Source organism: Macrotis lagotis, chromosome 1, assembly GCF_037893015.1.
Source record: "Macrotis lagotis isolate mMagLag1 chromosome 1, bilby.v1.9.chrom.fasta, whole genome shotgun sequence".
Classification (NCBI taxonomy): Eukaryota; Metazoa; Chordata; class Mammalia; order Peramelemorphia; family Peramelidae; genus Macrotis; species Macrotis lagotis.
In genome coordinates this window covers 528,285,565-528,304,949 of record NC_133658.1, presented here as the reverse complement: position 1 = coordinate 528,304,949, position 19,385 = coordinate 528,285,565, and the positions used below count along the sequence as shown (strand labels likewise).

Here is a 19,385-nt window from a genome sequence, read left to right as displayed (position 1 = left end):
TAACTATTTTCTTTATGTTTAAGTACATGATTTTGTTTCTGCAAAAAATGTTCAATATTAAATGTTCAAAATCGCCCATCTTATTTTTTCTAAGAATTCTTTCCTTCTCTTGTACTTTTGAAAGATGTCATATTTCCTGGACCTCTTACTTGTTTAAATATCTAGATTATGTATCTATTTAGGGCTTATTACTTTATATAATGATTGAAATCCAATTTATGATGACCTTTCAATTTTCCCTGGAGGTATAGTTTTTTTGAGTGAAACCTTACTTGAATAGGTGGAGTCTTTGAACATTGTTTCTGTTTCCTACTGAAATTCTTATCCACAGAATCTGTTCTGTTGGTTAAATGTTCCTTTTTTAAACTAGTACAAAATAATTACTGCTTTGTGTTGAGATCTGGACCTGTTGGGTTCCTTTCCTTCTCAATTAAAAAAATAATTTGCTTGACCATTTTTTTCTTTCAATTGAATTTTTGTTACATCTTTTTTAGGTGGTTACATTGTTTCCCTAGATAGTAAACAATGATACTTTGATAAGGCACTGAATAAATGAGTAAATTAGGTAGTGTTGTCAATTTTATTATATGAACATTGCTTAGGGGTGGCTAGGTGGCAGTGGATAGCTAAAGCACCAGCCTTGGAGTCAGGAGTACTTGGGTTCAAATCCGGTCTCAGACACTTAATAGTCACCTAAGTTGTGTGGCCTTGGGCAAGCCACTTAATCCCATTTGCCTTGCCAAAACCTAAAAAAAATATGAACATTGCTTAATCATGGACAATTCGTATCTCCAATTATTTAGAGTTCTTTGTTTCTATTAAGTGTGTTTTGTAGACATATCCATATAATTCCTGTGTGTGTCTCAGCAGTTAGATTCCTATTTAAAAAAATGAAATCTTTTAAATGGAAGTTCTGTTTATTTAATCCTGGGAGATTGCTGAAGTCAGTAATTATTTCAATTATTTTTGAGTCGAATTTCTGAGACCATTGTATTTTCTGCAAAAAACTAATAATTTACCCTTGATCTTATTGGAAATATTTCTAGCATTTATTTACTACAGATAAATCTATAATTCCTCTATTAAGGTATTAAGGAAAGATTCTTTTTAATGTTATAAATGGAAGGGGGTGAGATTTTATGTGTCTTTTTATTGTAATTTTTTTTATTTTGCCATTAATATGTTTATAGTCTTTTATAATGTTGAGTCAATGAGTGTGGGGTATTTTTGGTAACTGTTTTGTTTAAATATGTTTAGGCAAAATTATTTCTAATGGTTTCCTTTATTTATTCTTTATTTATTGTTGTGGTTTTTTTTTTAGATTTTTCAAGGCCATGGGGTTGAGTGGCTTGCCCAAGGCCACACAGCTAGGTAATTATTAAGTGTCTGAGGTCGGATTTGAACTCAAGTACTCCTGACTCCAGGGCCCGTTCTCTATCCACTGTGTCACCTAGCCGCCCCTATTCTTTATTATAAATTCTTTTTCTATTTTTAATATTGGTAATTTGTTTTTCTCTTTAAAAAGATCAGATAAGCTGATATCTTTTTTCTCCTCCAAAAATGCTAATTCCACCAATTCAGGAAGATTTTCTTTTTTCTTTTGCTTCTCTTTTTTTGTCAAAACTTCTAAGAACAGGAGATGAAGGTAGTGAGGGAGAAAATTCAAGCATAGGGGAGAGCTAGTAAAAGTGCATTCAGGAGATGGTATTTCCTTTAGGAGGAGGAATAAAAAAGAGGCCCAGTGTTACTAGATCTTAAAGTATGTGGAGAGGTGAATAAAAAGGGAAAGGTAAGAAGGGACTAGGTTATGAAGAACCTCAAAACACAAGAATTGAATTTTATATTTGATCTTTGAAGTAATAGGGAGCTGTTGGAGTTTGCTAAATATGGAAGGGAAGGAGAGTGAAATGTTCAGACCTCTGTTTTAGAAAGAACCATTTGTAACTGAATGGAAAATGGACTGAAGTGAAGAGAGATGTGAAATAGGAAGGGCAATCAACAAACTACTAATTCAGATTTAAGATGATGAAACTGAGAAATATATTTTTAAAAAATCACACTCACATACACATCTATTCATTCATATCTTTCTAAGGACAGGAGATGAAGGTGGTGAGGGAGAAAATTCAAGCATAGGGGAGAGCTAGTAATATAGTATCATTTTTAAATGGTTATCTTGGAGTGATGTTCGTAAAGCTTATTTTTGAGCTATGTTCAAAGATGTTGAGTTACCCAGATAAATTTTAAATTAATCTCATTAACATCAGTGTGGTGGTCTGGTATTTTGATGCTTTTTTAAAATACACCTCTGAATTAAAAAGTATTAACTCCATTGCCTCATCTAAAGGAGCTGTATAAAGTGGGAAGATTTTTAATAATAAGTATTGCTATATTTTAATTAAACATGAAGATCCAGTTATTCACAAACTATAGATATGATGAATCCAATCATTCCTTAATGTAATGAAGAGAAGAGTAATCTTGAGTTGCTAGCTGAAAAGTTTTTCAAATGAGATTACATGTAAAGTGTTTTTCACTTAAAGCTATGTAAATATTAGGTTGGGGGTGATGCTGCTGTTATTACTGCTCAAGAACAGATGACTAGGATGAGTATAGGGTCAAGTATTTGGACCAAAGCCTTTGGATTGAGTTAGTTTAGAGTATAACTAGAAGTGATACCCCAGCAATTATATCTTTTGTCAATGTTACTATTGTATCATTTTACGATAATAGCAATATCTTTTTTGTTGTTTTTAATTAAATCATAGGATCTTAGGTTTAGATCTGAAGAAGGCAACAGGGCTCTAATTCAACCCATCCACAATAAAGATGAAAAAAACCAAGGTGGCTACATTTGGCTCCTTTTTTGGATACCCTTTGATATCTTAGGAAGAAGGAGAAGTTTAAATGCAAAATACGTGATTTCATTGTAGACATGTCTCTGTGTGCATATGTGTACGCATATGATACAGATGTATGACATTAAATTCAACAAATTGTATGATTATGAATACATGGTCTTCTGTAGAATTCAGCATGCATAAGACTTCTTATTCTCAGTTTAGATTGTAATAAAGAATATTTTTCAATGACCTCATGCAGATAGATCTTCTAGGTCTTTAGAAATAAGAAAATAGTTGTTTGCATTCCTGACTGCCAATATTTTCATGTTTGCATTATTTCTTTAAAAGAAACACTTAAAATTTTCCCTATTGTTTTGAAATTCTCCCTTCCCTGAGGTATCTTGTAATTGATTCCTGAGTGCTTTTTTTAATGTTTCTTTTAATTTGTTTTTCCAGCAACATGTGATGGTAAAGTTTTCCCCAATAATTTTTTTTGCAAGATTTTGAGTTTTATATTTTTCTCTTTCCTTCCTTTTCCTCCCCCTGTCTCTTTGACAGAAAGTCAACTAATATAGGCTCTATATGAATAATTATGCTAATCATAGATCATATTAATCATGTTGTAAAAGAAGAATCAAATCCAAATGAAAGAAAAGTAACATCAGAGAGAAAAAAATATATATCATAATATATCAGACAATTTTTGGAGATAATAGGCTTTGATTTGCATTTAAATTCCACAGTTCCCTCTCTGGTTATGGATAGTATTTTTGATCACAAGTCTTTTAGAATTGTCTTTGAGTATTGTACTGTTGAAAGAAACAGGTCCATCATAGTTTATCAGCATCCAGTAATGTTAATGTGTATATTGTTTTTCTGGTTCTGCTTATTTTACTCAGCATAAGTTATTGTAAATCTTTCCAGGCTTTTCTGAAGTCTCATCCCTCATGATTTCTTGTAGAAAAAGTGTTCCATCACATCCCTAATTTGTTCAGCCACTCCCCAGTTGATGGGCATCTCCTCATTTTCCAATTATTTGCCACCACGAAATGAGCTGCTATGAATATTTTTGTACATGTGGTGTTTTTATCCTTTTTGTGATCATTTTGGGATACAGACCTAGTAGTGCTATTGCTAGATCAAAGAGTATGCACAGGTTTGTTGCCCTTTGGGAATATTCCCAAATTGCTCTCCAGAAAGGTTGGATCAGTTCACAACTCTACCAGTAATGTATTGGTGTCCCAGTTTTCCCAAATCCCCTTCAACATTGATCATTTTCCTTTTTAGTCATTTTTCATCAAGTTGTTCAGAGTTGTTTTATTTTATTTTATTTAGATTTTTCAAGGCAATGGGGTTAAGTGGCTTGCCCAAGGCCACATGGCTAGGTAATTATTAAGTGTCTGAGGTCGTATTTGAACCCAGGTACTCCTGACTCCAGGTCCAGTGCTCTATCCACTGCGCCACCTAGCCGCCCCTCAGAGTTGTTTTAATTTGCACTTCCCTAGTCGATAATGGTTTAGAACAGTTTTTCATATGACCATAAATAGCTTTCATTTCTTCATCTGAGAATTGCCTTTCCATATCCTTTGATCATTTATCAATTGGGGAATGGCTTGTTTTCTTATTTCCTAAGTGTTTTTAAAATTATTCTGTCTTTAGAACGAATGGCTTATTATATACATTTGTTAAACTGTAAAACTGTTTCTTTTTGACCATTTTTAAGTTCTCAGTTTCATCTGCAGATGTCCTTGAGGTGATTAATTCAACATGCTAAGGTTTTATATTTTTCCCCCCCTCAACTGATTGTGGATGTTTTTTTAAGACAATATCGATAATAAAATCAATATGGTTTTAAGCATTTATTTCTAAGGTCAGATGTTTAAATCATGAATTTACAAAAAATATATTTCTGGAAGTTCATCTTATTTTAAGTTAATATTTTGTTTTCTTTAGGGATAATATTGTATATATTCATCACTATTTCCATCTTTACCCCCTTTCCAACAACAAAGTAGTAGATCTAGTACTATATTTTGACTGACTTGACTCAAATTCCTGAATAATGTTTTTGTAGAGACTTAGAGTTAGAACTGGAAAGAATTTAACAGTTAATCTACTTTGGAATTAACTTCAAATTTTGGTATTTATTAACATTTTCTCCCTAATTTTTCAACATGTTTTTCAGATTTTCAATTCAAGAACAGCTGAACTGCTTAGTCATCATCAAGTAGAACTAAAACAGAAGTTTCCTAAAGAAGGGTATGTCTCTAATTTAATGGTCATGAAGTTTGAACTTTTTATAATCATTTTTGCATCTTTACTAGGTACATATTTCTTGTCATGTGTATTTATAATCACAGTATGAGGAGAGTTGAATTCCCAGGAAAAGAGATCCTTTTGTAAGAATAAATAAAAGATATCTGATTGTTTAGTAGTGTTCTAGATAACAAGTTAAAAGCACGTTGAAAAGTAAAAGAAATGTTATAATTATAAATGTAGGATTATTATTTCTAAATAATTGAAAGTTATGTACAGTCTACAGTCATTGTAAGAAACACCCCAAAGCAAGTTCCTTTCAACCCTTTGAGGTAGATAGTGCTGATAATCATTCATTATCCCCATTTCAAAGATGAATTATCTGGAGAATAGAGGAGTTAAATTTGTCTTCATAGTCACAAAATCTTATTTGGAAGGACCTTAGAAACCAGTTAATCTAGCTTGTACTAAACCAATAATCTTCTGTACAAATTTCCAAACAAACAAAAGTCATTAACTGTTGTTTGATGAATTCTAGTGAGGGGTAGCCTATGGGTTACTGGGGCAACCCACTCCATTTTTGATAGTCATAATTGTTTGAAAGGTCTATCTTTATAGGGAGCCAAAATCTGCCTCACTTAAGCTGTTCACAATTCTTCTCTGAGACTAAATACACTCTATTCCACAAGATAGCCCTTAAAATATTTGAAGAGAGATATAATTTCTACTATTTTCAAGGAGAAAAAACCCTCAGTTCTTTTAACAAAACAGTTCTCAGGTGTGGTTTGGGGATTCCTGAGGTTCACCAAGACCCTTTTAGGACTCCACAAAATCAAAACTAATTGCATAACAATACTTTATTGCTAATATGCTATATTTTGATAGATATAACCCATGTAAGCACAGGTATTGTAGGGTCGATCATCTTTTAAAAAGCTTCTGAGATCAAAAAGGTTGAGAATTGCTACTTTAATTGATTCTGGTATAACATTGTTTTAAAGCTTAATTGTCTTAATTGGCCTCATTGCTCCAATGTTTATCTCTCTTACCTGAAATGTGGCATTAAGCATCATACTTTAACCAGGACAGAATATGGTGGAACCATCATACTTCCTTTATTCTGAACATTATATGTGGCCTAAGGTAATGAGCCTTTTTTTTTTTGGTTTTTCAAGGCAATGGGGTTAAAGTGGCTTGCCCAAGGCCACACGGCTAGGCAATTATTAAGTGTCTGAGGTCAGATTTGAACTCAGGAACTCCTGACTCCAAGGCTGGTGCTCTACCACTGCACCACCTAGCTGCCCCAATGACCCTTTTTTTAAGTTCTCCACTAAATTATCAGATATTTTTTGGACTGACTTAGTCATACTTAACTATTTTTTCACTTTAAAAACTTTGAATGTATCCTAACAAAATTCACTTAAATAGATTTGGGTTTAATTTTCTAGCTAATCAAGTTTCTTTTGAACCATGCCTTTGGCATCAAACATATTAGCTATACTTCTAGCTCATACCTACTTTCATTAAAAGTTATCTTTCTGGGGCAGCTAGGTGGCGCAGTGGCTAGAGCACTGACCCTGATGTCATGAGGACCTGAGTTCAAATCTGGTCCCAGACACTTAATAATTACCTAGCCGTGTGACCTTGGGGAAGTCACTTAATCTCATTGTCTTGCAAAAACCAAAAACAACCCAAAAATTATTTTTCTCCAGTTTTCTTCTTAATGATCTCTCTCTCTCTCTCTCTCTCTCTCTCTCTCTCTCTCTCTTTCATCTATCATTATCCACTGACTCCTTTCTTGTTGATAAACACTTCTAGTTATTCTAAATCCTTAAGTGGTCTTCACTTGTCCCTATCATTCTTTCATTCTATTATTTATTTTTCTCCCTCAAATAGTCAAGTATCTAGCAAGTTATCCATGCATGAATTACTTCACATTCCACTTGTTAATTATTTGCAGTTCTATTTCTGACACATTAAATCTCTACATCACAACAAATTATCTCTTGGTAATGACTTTTTCTCAATTCTTTTGTTTGTGTGTGTTTGTGTGTGTGTGTGTGTGTGTGTGTGTCCTTAATAACGCTGACCATAGTCTTCTATATATTCTTCCCTTGCTTTTCTCTTTTGGTTTTCTTCCTTTTTTTGTTATGTTGATGTTACTTATTTTTCCCAATTACATGCAAAGATAGTTTTCAAAATTCATCTTTTTTGTAAGCATTTTGAGTTCCACATTTTTCTATCATCTTTACTTCCTGCCCCCCTCCCTGTAATGGCAAGTAATCTAATATAGGTTGCACATATATAATTGTGTTTATCATATTTCCATATTAGTCAAGTTGTGAAAAAAGAATCAGAATTAAAGGGAAAAAACTATAAGAAAAATATTGTTTTTTAAAACATAATTTTGAAAAGTGAACATTATGCTTCAGTCTCTTCCTTCCTATTTTTTTGCTTCTTCTCAATTTATTGAATTTCATTTCCCTTATGCATGGATAAACACTAGAACTTTATCCTACATTTCATTGCTTTTTTCTATCTATGGTTTTTATTTTGTGAATCACACCAGCTGCTATGGTTTAATTATCTCTATATATGAATTTCAAATCTACAAATTCAGTTTTTATCCCCCTTCTCATTTCTAGTTGCCTTGGATATTTCCACCTTAGACATTTGAGGCATTTCTCAGTCATTTTGCCCATAACAGAATTCATTACCCACCTTCCTTTATAACTATCCAACCTCCTTTATAACTTCTCTATTTTTATTGAAGAGATACCACTATTCTTCCAGGTGCCAAGATCCAAATTTTGGAGTTATCCTTGTTTTCTTCAAAGTCTCTTTCACTCTCCCTTTCCTCATTTAGTCATTTGCCAAGTCTTATTCTATCTCTATGAAGACTGTTTTATCAGTCCCCTTTTTTCCTCTATTCACAATGTCATCCCCAACCAATTCGGATCCTCCTCATCTCTCATTTTACTACTGAAATAATCTCCTAAGTAGATTACTCCCATCACTCCTATGCATCCTTCATACAACTGCTAAAATGATATTCTTAAAAGTACTGTTCTGACTACGTATCTTTCAGGAAGCTTCCTCTTCTCAGTGGCTTCCTCTTCCCTGTTGGATAAAAAAACAACTTGATCAATTAAAAGTCCTTCACAGTTTGGCTTTGACCCATATTTCTAGTCTGTTTGATGTAACTTCCCTTCATACTCTTTATTACAGCCAGACTGAACCACTTCCTTTTCTCTTTTCATCTCTCATGTCTGTGCTTTTGCAAATTTTATCCTCCTATCTTAAATGCTTTCTTTCCTTACCTATGCCTCTTGGAATTCCTTTCTCCTTACAAGCCTCAACTCAAGTGGCACCTTCCATTTGAGGCCCTTCCTGATTCCTTCTTGCTCATCATTGTTTGTGCTCTCTCCACTCCCCAAGGTCATAAAAGTTGAACTGGCAGGTTTGAACTTTTCTTTTTCCTACGTGCCTTTTTAGTTTACAAATTCCTCATAGTCTCTGATAAGCTAGGTAGTACAGTTATAGTTATCTCCATTTTACAGAAGAAGCCAAAGCTTAGCAAGGTTAACTGGATGGCTGAAGGTCACAAACAATTATAAGGGTCAAATGTAGCTTTAGAATGAAGATTTCACTGACTCCAAGTCTAGTATTCTTTCCTCTATACCATGGAACTTTGTTGATCTGAGTACAATAGATTGTCTTGAATAAGGGCTCTGGGAGGGGAATAAAAAAAGAAAAATGCATGAGTTGGTATTAGCATCCAATTTATTTAACAAGAGTTAGCCTTTTGAGCACATTTACATATAATAATCTTATTTTGAATGTAGTATCAGATATAATTCTCTTAATAAAATTTTGTCTGATTTTCAAGAATTGGGATATGAAATTTTTATAGATTACTAACACACAATTCAACTGCTATGCTACTTCTCTATATGTAGTAGCAACAGATTTCCATTTTAATGAAATTTGATAGTAAGGAATTGTGATATCCTCTAGAGTTAAAATGAGAATAAAGATAAATACAATCATGACATAACTGAAATGAAAACTACAAATAGGTGATTCTTTATCAATGTGCATTATTATACCCAGAAAATATAGTACATTTACTTTTCTACACTGTGTTTGTTACATCATTCTATATTTCCTTGTACTGAGAGGTCTTTCAACAAGAGTATTCCTAGTTAGAGGATTTCCTTGAATATATGTTATTTTTAAAATTTACTTTAGAAGCTTACATATTTCTTACTTATCAATATAAAACAGAATTTGTTTCCTTGAGTCATTTTCAGTCTTTTATGAATAAAAAAAGTCACCTCACTAGGATTATTTTTTTGGGGGGGGGCAAAGAGTTATTCTTTAATCATCAGACTAATAAATTAGGTTTCAAAATAGGTAGTCTATATAATTTCTGTATTTTTTCTTTGAATTGTGGGAAGAAAATTGAGTTTTTTCCTGTTTAATATCTTTGGATATATTTTGTCTTAATCACAGACTCCTGAGTACCAGAAAATGCAACTATTTTGGATCAAGTCCACTCAGGGCAGGGAGAGGGTTGTAGTCACCATAAGTTAAATCAGAATTATTGACATTTTCTCTATCACTCTGTTAAGTCTAAATAATTAACAAAACAGTAAATCAAACCCTTGATTTGTAGTATTTCCCAGATTCTGAGGTTTAAATGCTCAAATTGAAAAATTAACACTTACTCAGTTTAAGCCATTTCCTGGTCAAGTGCCTGGTCAAGTCACTGTATAGTCTCACTTAATATACTGAGGAATAATAGATTTTAATGTAATTCTTGGTCTTAAAAGTTATCAAAGCACTTTAAAAACTATAAATTTCCTAAATATTCATGCATGTTGTACCCTTGTTAAAGTGAACTGCATTTTAGATGTTTTTATATTTAAAGATGGGTGGAACAAGATCCTAAGGAGATTCTGCAATCTGTCTATGAATGTATAGAAAGAACTTGTGAGAAACTTACCGAGCTGAATATTGACATTTCTACTATCAAAGGTATTTTGGGGGGTTTGGAAATGGGTGGAATGGGTCTTACTCATCAAAATTATTTTAATCTGCTATGTGTTCATTTCATCAGTAATAATAATAAGGAAATTAAAAGTTTTATACAATGACAAAGTGAATCACATCACTTGGAAAAAGCTTCATTAAAAAAATTCCAGTTGACTGTGGTAGATTATTTATATGATCATTTACCTAATTCTGATTTTTTTAAAAAAAGAATTCATCTCATCTGTATTAAGTGTAGCTGAGATCTTATCTCATGGTCAGAATTGCAAGGTACATATGTTAAAATCCAGTATCTAGTATGAAATTATGAATTTTCTAGAACTAATGGTTCAATATAAATAACACTGAGAAATAGTAGATAATTACTACTAAACATGTATTATAAAGATATAAGCATGATAAAAATGTAATGAACACTAAACTTGGAGTTTTGAGTCATAGCTCAAAAGTTTATTATTATGTGATAGTGGACAAGCTACTTCACCTTTGAGACAGATATTTTTCCATTTTAAAAGGGGGATAGTATTAAATGCCCCCTTCAACAATTTATTGTTGTGAAGAAATCATTTTGTGAAGTCTAAATTGTTATAGAAATATAATTTCAGCTCCATGATGCGTGATCTTAATGATACATTTGTTCATTAAACTGTCATTTCGTAAGTACTTTTTTTGTTGCCGGTAAAAGGTATAAAGATAATTAAGATTTTAACCCTGGGCTATTCTTAATAATTACTATCCTTAGTTTAATGTAAACTGTCTTCTTAACTCAATTAAAATATTACTTTAAAAAAATTGTAATCATGCAGCCTCTGATTTTAAATTAGCCCTGCATCCAAATACTTGCTGTTTCTTCAGCTTCTATTAAATCTTCTCCATCTAAACCACATGTTCTATTTATTTTGCTTTGTCTGTTAAAATTTAATTTTATCAAAATAATTTTTGATTCCCTCTTTATAGCAATCATTTCCTGATTCTCTTTGAACCAAATTCCTTCCTTTTAACAGTTAAGTAAAATATACCAATAAAGTTGCCACATGTATGCAGAATATGTAATTTCTCATATATAGTTCTCTTCATATTAAAAAAATCCTTTTTCTTATGTACTTGACAAACATCAACAAGCATGAGCATTTCCTTATACAAAGGAGAACAGAAAAAAGAGGATTGCATACAAGATCATAAATTTCCTCTATGCACTGCTTTTTTTTGCTGTGTTCCAAACTTAATATTACATATCTGTTAGAATTCTTTACAGTAATATGTAAAATTTTTGTGCTCGTATCATACTTCATGGAAATTTCTTTCCTGGATATGGAAATAATATAGGTGGTATTACAATGTGTTTCAGGATATTTTCTTATTTTTCCCTTTCTCACTGTTAGAGTACTCCATCCCTCTTAATTCCTATGGAATTATTTAATCAACTAACATTTATTAATTACTACTTATTTATTATGTGCTTTATATAATGACAAAAGAACAATTCCTGCTCTCAAGGAGCTTATATTCTATTGCTGAAAGACATTTTTACTTCTTTAGAGATAGATTCCAGCTAATAATGTGGAGGTCATAGATTATTGAAGCTCATATGATTCCTCTTCCTTTTCCAAGTCTTTGTGAAGCCTCTAGAGGGTAGCTTATCTAGTCAAACCCATGTCCTGGCCTATACTTGAGAAATATTTTTTTGATAAAGAAACACCAATGTCACTACCTCCTGCTATCATAATCTCCTGATTACAGATCCAGCATTCAGTATTTAACAACAAAGGTTTTCCATGCTTGCTTTATATATTTTTATTCCATAATTCCTTCATATTCTTTAATAAAATAAGTTTTAGATTTTAAATATTTAACTGTATATGTAGAATGTATTAAGAGAATCCTGTGAATATTAGTACCTTAGAAAAGGGAAAAGGCAACTGGACCCAAAGGAACAATCTTTGGTGGGTTCAATATGTGATCAATTCCAGTCACCACCATCCAGGATAAGTTGTGATGGAAAAAACATCTAATAGCAAAATGGGCTTCTGACTTTAATTTGGGACTTACCTGAACTCATTTTAGTAACTAATGGGGAACTTAGCCTCATAGCTTTATAATTTGGATAAGAACCTTAAAAGTCATCAAATTACTTAATTTAGGCATGAAAAATCAACAGATTTACCCAAGACATATATGTAGATGGAGATACCAGAATTTGAATCCATATCCACTCAATCTAAATATATTCTGTTTAATTTTCTTACAAGCTATTGGCGTGAGTAATCAGAGAGAAACTACTATAATTTGGGACAAATATACTGGAGAACCCCTCTACAATGCTGTTGGTAAGATACTACATATATATGTTTTAGTTAGCATGTACATATATGTGTGTATATTTATATATAATAAAAATTATGTATAATATAGACATGTATAATAAAATAATTTATTCATGTTTTTCTCCATCTATATTGTGCTGTAAAAGAAGAAAGTTAAATCTCATTCAGTATTTTAGTTAAACTATTTAAACTTTATTCTTATGTATCTCCCCCTTTAACTCTCCATTTTAGACTTTAAAATTGAAAAATCAGCAAAAATTGCAAAAATAGTTTAGTAATTTTTGTATGGGAAGTTTGTCAAAAATGTTAAATCACTTTTGTGTAAGTATGGGGTTATAATTTTATATAATAAAGGTATTCTCTTGCAATAATATTATATTAACATTTATCATGTAATCACAAACCCCATTTTAATGTAATAAGCTTGTTCCTCATCTTTCCTCATTAGTACTAGCTCTGGAACCCACTTTGCTCAGTAGTTTCTATGTACTGTTAACCCTCCTTGGTTTCAGAGGCATGACATTTCTGCATTCTTCAAGATAGAAGTTCAGAATTTCCTGACTGGTTTAAGTTTGTGGTGTTTTAAGTATCTCAACTATTTTGTTTCATTTCTGTATATTTTGTAGAAATCAAAATGTAGTGAGGTACAAGATATTTATTTTCTTTATACTAAAAATCATTCCAGTTTCTAATACAAATCTGTAATATTGATTGTTACATAGGATTTGTTAAATCTGGACTTGTTAAACAGGAGTTGGATAGCCCAAATAGATGATTTGTAATCCTGTTTTATTTATTTATTTATTTATTTATTTATTTTTTTTTTGTTTTTGCAAGGCAATGGGGTTAAGTAACTTTTCCAAGGTCATACAGCTAGGTAACTATTAAGTAACTGTCTGAGATCGGATTTGAACTCAGGTTCTCCTGACTTCAGGGTTGGTGCTCTATCTCACTGCATTACCTAGCTGCCCCCATGTAATTATGTTAATGAATAGGATTGCAAATACAAATGATTATCAGTGCCCTTTGAAATTTTGATATTAGCTAGAAGAATTTTGGTGTTGATAACCACTATAGTTTACTGGGGGGGAGGGGGATTGTTCCTAAGTCTCTTCAGCTAATAATATTTACACTCTTAAAGTAATATCACAAAGGTTTTTCCTAGTCCTGTTATTAGTAGTAGCATATTTTTGGAGAAAATAGGGGGAATTATAAGAATGCAGTGATGTTCAATTTGCACTATTTCCATTTAGAGTTCCTTTCTTTAGTAAGAAACTTGTATACAGTTCAAATGGTAATGCTAAGGGATATATACTAAGAAGTTCTATTTTATTTGGAACTACAATGTTAGCATATATGATACAATCATTAATCTTTGGACTGATTTACTAAATATAGTAGAAGTTAAAGATAAGAAAGAGATCCTTATAGAGTCCATAGAACTTGACCTAGGACAAAAAAATACAGAGTTAATGTGTCACATGCTAGTCATGAAGGATGTGGGATGATTTAGTAAGAAGAGTTAAATTATATACAAATACAATACTTCTCCCAAAATGCAAATAGCAAAGAGAAATATTAACAGGACATCAAGACAGAATGGTTCTGTATTTGGTACCTTTGTAAAAAAACTTCCATTAAAGCTAATCTAGGAATAGCTAGTTATTTTATCTTATTTGATCTTACTTTACTTTGGTTTTTGCAAGTAGTGGGGTTAAATGACTAAGCCCATGATCATATAGTTAACTAAGTATTAAGTATCTAAGGCTAGATTTGAACTTAGATCCTCCTGACTTAAGGGCTGGTGAGCTCCTACATTAACTAGTTATTTTAAATTTGAATTGTGCCTTTTTCAGCATTTTTGTTAATTTGAGAGATTCATTCTTTTAAAAAATGTAAATGGTAAATTATATTGATCATTAAAATTTTTTAAAGATGCATGATGTTATAATGGAAAAAAGTGATCATTGGCATTAGAGGATCTGATGAAATCTTGGTTCTACCATTAAGCTATCTGTGTGACTGAGCAAAATTTCAGTTTCCTTTTCTGTAAAAAGAAGACATTGGACTTAGTAACATTGAAAGTATCTTCTAACTTCTAAATCTGATACTGTGGTGTATATTTTAGTTTATATCCTATTTTGAATCTTAATTAAGCATTCTTTCTAGCTACCAAGCTCTTTATCATTCAATTCTTAGAAAGTTGTACTTATGAAAGGGAAAACACAGAATTTGAAAATCTGACTCATTTCATATTAGCCATTTCATGTTTCTACCTCTCATCAACTCTGCTTCATTTTAGAAAGATATTTGATATTTTGGGGAGCCATTTTGAGAGTTAGTTGATGCCTTAAGAAATTGTTTCCTAATATTATACCAGGACACATCAGTTTGTCAAGATTTCATTAGTTTACCATAAGTTGTAAAATTCTTCTTCTGGACCTGTAAAAAATTCTGGACTTCTGAACTTCTCTCTACTTTTTTTTTCTTAATTTTTTTTCTTTTTTCCAATTTCATTTTTAAACTTTTCTTTTATTGAGGCTTATCTTCTTTGCCTTTTTTGTGAGATTTCTTTCCTCCACATCTCCAACCTTTAGTCAGTGAAAATAAAGATCTCCTTGTCCCCCAGATATCATAGGAAATTTAAGAATTTTTAATTGTTCCATAGAAAGATAAGATAATTGATAATAGTCATAAGAGTATGAGAGAAAGGCGAATCAGTTATTCATTGGTCATTATCATGCGCAGAATTTTCATGTTTATTTTTATATTTCTCTGAATCAATCAGTCTCAAGATTCAGACATATTAAAAACGGCAAAATTGATTTTATCTGTTACATAGGATCCTAGGATTAGTCAAACCTTATCTTTTTTATAGATAAGGAAGTTCAGGCCTACAAAGACTTAAACAACTTCCCATCAGGCACACAGATACTAAGTAGCAGAGTAGGGGCTCTAGCACAGGTTCTCTGACTCCTAGTTCAGTACTCTTTTCTACTTTTCCTCATCATTCTCTCTTTACCTCTCCTACTTACTTCCTTAATCTGTTTCCTACTACATTTGGTTGATTGGCAGATGTGACAATGCAAAAGTTACATAAACCTCATTCAGTTCTTGCCACGTGAACAGAGTTGCTAAAGTAAAAATTATACCTTTGTAAGTTTTTCAATAGTTTAAATTTGCAGAGATTCAGGAATCAGTGAAAAAACTTTCAAGTTTGGAATCTTAACCCCCCCCGAAAACATTCACTGAGCCCTAAATTTTTTTCTTTTCTTGCTGTGTATATAAATTTCTATTTTTGACAGATATTTGGTTTTGTTTATTGTAGTGTTAGACTGCTTACTAATTTGTAAATAAGTTGTAACCTGTCTTATTGAATGATGAAATGAGAGTTCTTTGAAACACTAATGGAGTTTGATTTGATAGCACCAAATAGATAAATACTCTTGATATAGCGTATTGAATTTTGAAAGGTCTTTACTATGTTCTATGGAGTAGTAACAGTTCAAAATTGAGTCAGAAACTCTTCTTTTTACCTTTTTATTGCCCAACTGTTTAATTTTGACATTACATCTGGCATACACATCAACTCAGGATAAGGGAAACTTAGTGGGTCTTTCTTTTTTATGTTTGAAGCAAAACTGTGTTTCAACGTATTTGGTAATATCAAGGGAAATGATAAGGAATACAAATATTGAGAGAGACAGAGGGCAAAGTGGAGAGAGGGCAAACTAAATACAAGAAAATTTAGGTTCAAATCCTTATGTCTGATACATATTGTATGACTTTGGTTAAACCACTTCTGGTTGATTCTGGAGGAATTTTTTTGTTCAATTAGAAAAGTAGTTTTTGTTTTTACTTTGTGATATCTGTTCTGTAACTGTACTGTTTGTCTAAGAAATGTTTTTACAATTTACAGTTCTATCAATAACACTTTGAATATATTTATTCAGTCTTTCTAATTCAGATATAAAAAGTAAATCATCCATAAATATGGCAAGTCATAAGTTAATTCTAATTTAAGGAATGAAAACTATTTAACCTTTGAAAATTTTCTACTTTTCAGTTATCTCTGTTTCATTTGAGAAAATGAGAATAGATGAATAACACGTGAAGCAATAAGGCTTCCCTCTCTCTTTCCTTCTAAGTGCATAGTCTAATTAAGGTTTTCCAAAGACCGTTTACTAGATTACCAGTGATAGTATACTAAGAAATAACTTAATGTTTTGGCATTAAAACATACATTGTGTTCAATGTATTGCTACCATTGTCTCATCAATGAAGAAATATGTCACAAGTCATTATTTCATTGCTTTGGGAACTTTTCTATCTTTACATCACACAACTTAGTGTCTTACAAAGTTGCCTGAGTCTCAGAAAGTTTCTGACTTCTTGTTGGTCACCTAACTAATAACCTTTTTAAAGGCAATATTTAAACTCTGAGTCAGTTTTCATGACTCCATGTTCAGATGCTATCCACCTGTAGCTATTATGTCTTCTCTGCCTATAAGGGAAAATAAATTGAATTATTTTATAGTATTAGTTGTCAATTACTATCTACTATCTACTATCTACTATTTCCCCATCTTCATCTTCCAAGGTTTTGAATAAACTATTTTCATACATGAGAAACTTGTTTCTAAGAATATTCTTGTATTCAAGTCAAATATAAATAACACATTGTACAAATACTTTAGTATTGGCATTTACATACCTCTCATTAAAACAAATGAGTTAATTCAGTTCATTTTAAAAGATATAAATTCCCACTAATTTTAAAATATTATGCTTTATGTACTGTAAACTACTATTTAAAGATTTCAAATAATTTCCTTTTACCTGTTATAGCTCTAAATGATATACATACAACAAACTCTGTTTTTAAAAACTTTACAATGTAAAATACAGAAGATATGTTCTAATACATCATTAATTACTAATTAGGACTACTTTGGCGTGATATGGATATGCCTTTAACAATAGTGTATTTCAAGGATTTAGACATTTAAAATTTATTTTCATTCTTTGTTGGCTCACTCTGCCAGGGCTTTAATGCCTTCCTTAGTTTTAGAGAATGTTTTCTTTTTACTTTGACCAGGATAGCCTTACCAAAGAAATTCATTCTTGGAGTTATTACCTTGTTATATGATTTTTACAAATTTCCACACCAGAACTTTTTGGCAAAATACTTAATGTTTCTTTCCAGCATATTCTATTGGAATGTATTCCCCCACTATTTTATTTATCATTTAATTATATATGGGTTTTGTTGTAGATAGTAATTTATGTTTATTTTTATATGTAAATGTAGTTTTCATCATTCATTTTTGTAACAATTTGAATTCCAAGTTTTTCACCCTTTCCTTCTCCCTCCCCAAGATCACAGGCAAAATGATATAGGTAATATATGTGCAATCATGGAAATTTATTTCCACATTAGACCTGTTGTGAAAGAAGAAATAGAACAAAAGGGAAAAGCTACAACAAATCAAAAAGTAAAAATAATTTGCTTCTATCTGCATTTAGACTCCATAGTTCTTTCTTTGGATGTGGATATCATTTGCTTTCATGAGTCTTTAGGAATTGTCTTGAATTATCGTATTTCTGAAAACAGTTAAATCAATCATAGTTGATCATTGCACAGTGTTAATGTGTACATTGTTCTTCTGGCTCTATTCACTTCATTCAGCATCAATTCATGTAAGTCCAGGTTTTTCTGAAATCCGCCTGCTTATCATTTCTTATAACACAACAGTATTCTACTACATTCATATATTACTTCTTCAGCCATTCCCCAATTGATGGGTATTCCCTCAATTTCCAAATCTTTGCCACCACAACAAAGAGTTGCTTTTGTACATATAAATCCTTTCCCTCTTTTTATGATCTCTATATTTTGATGTATATTTTTTGATGATTTGATATAGATTTTTGTTTTGGATTTATGATCTCTACATTTATGATCACCACTATTATATTTTCACTGACAGGAGCTAATCAAGCTTATTTCTTGTGCTTGATTTTATAATTAGCTAAGATATGAAATTGTCTTATTTCCTTAAGAAAGTTTTATCCCTCCTAGGACCTGAAAGAGGTTGGTCCTGAACAGCAGTTGGGAGAGCTATTAAATAGGAGAGATTGTGTTTCTCCAAAATTTTGCCCATTTCCCTTTCTCTTCTTTCTAACCCAAATCTAACCTTTGTTAATTCTTCTATGACCAACTTATTCAATCAGTAATTCTTTGGGTAGTGGACAGGTGAGCTCTTGGGCCCTGAATCTGGTCCACTCTAGTTAGAACTGCCATTAATTCTTCTAATGCTCTAGCTGCTCCAGTTTCTCCTGGTCCTTCAGTTCCAGTTGCTGTTGTTCCTTCTGGTTCTTCAGATCCAGCTGCAGTTACTTCCTCAGGTATTGGTGCTGTGGCTATTGCTGATTTGTAGTTTTTTTTTTTCCTAAGCTTCAAATGTAAGATTTTGACATTTTGGCTGGCGTTGGATCAGTTTTATCTTAAAATAAAATCTACCTACTCAATGATAATGCACTTTGGTTTCAGTCTTGCAATTTGGGTTCTCATTGTTTTGTTCTATTTCACTTCCATTTTGTAAATCTTACTTTTTCATTCTAGCCTCTTCCATGATTTTAAAAAAACAGCATCCATTCCTGATTTCCTGAAGAATTTTTGATTCAGTGAATATTTATTTGCCCATCCATGAAGTGTACCATGTACAATACCAAATACTCTTTTTTTTTCTTGATAGTTCTATCAATTTTTTCACATCTCTCTTAACAAATGTTGAATGCAACAATCAATATAATTGCAGTTTTCCATAATGCTGATACCTATTTTTATTTTGGTGAAGGATTATCTTTCCAGTTCCCACTACTGTTGAATAATAATAATGTTTGC

The 19,385-nt window shown here is 31.8% G+C and overlaps 1 protein-coding gene across 9 annotated transcripts in view; it reads left to right on the top strand.

The window, feature by feature from the left end:
* The window catches only part of GK (glycerol kinase), a 72,991-nt gene that overhangs the window by 11,048 nt on the left and 42,558 nt on the right, over positions 1 to 19,385 (top strand). For 5 of the 9 annotated variants that reach the window (XM_074214211.1, XM_074214210.1, XM_074214213.1 and 2 more), the window contains exons 2-5: positions 5,029 to 5,102; positions 10,033 to 10,139; positions 12,404 to 12,481; positions 18,803 to 18,886. In XM_074214211.1, coding sequence (XP_074070312.1) covers positions 5,029 to 5,102; positions 10,033 to 10,139; positions 12,404 to 12,481; positions 18,803 to 18,886 — 343 coding nt within the window. The remainder of the gene's footprint in view (positions 1 to 5,028; positions 5,103 to 10,032; positions 10,140 to 12,403; positions 12,482 to 18,802; positions 18,887 to 19,385) is intronic. The other 4 variants (XM_074214215.1, XM_074214214.1, XM_074214218.1 and 1 more) reach the window with 1 other exon arrangement.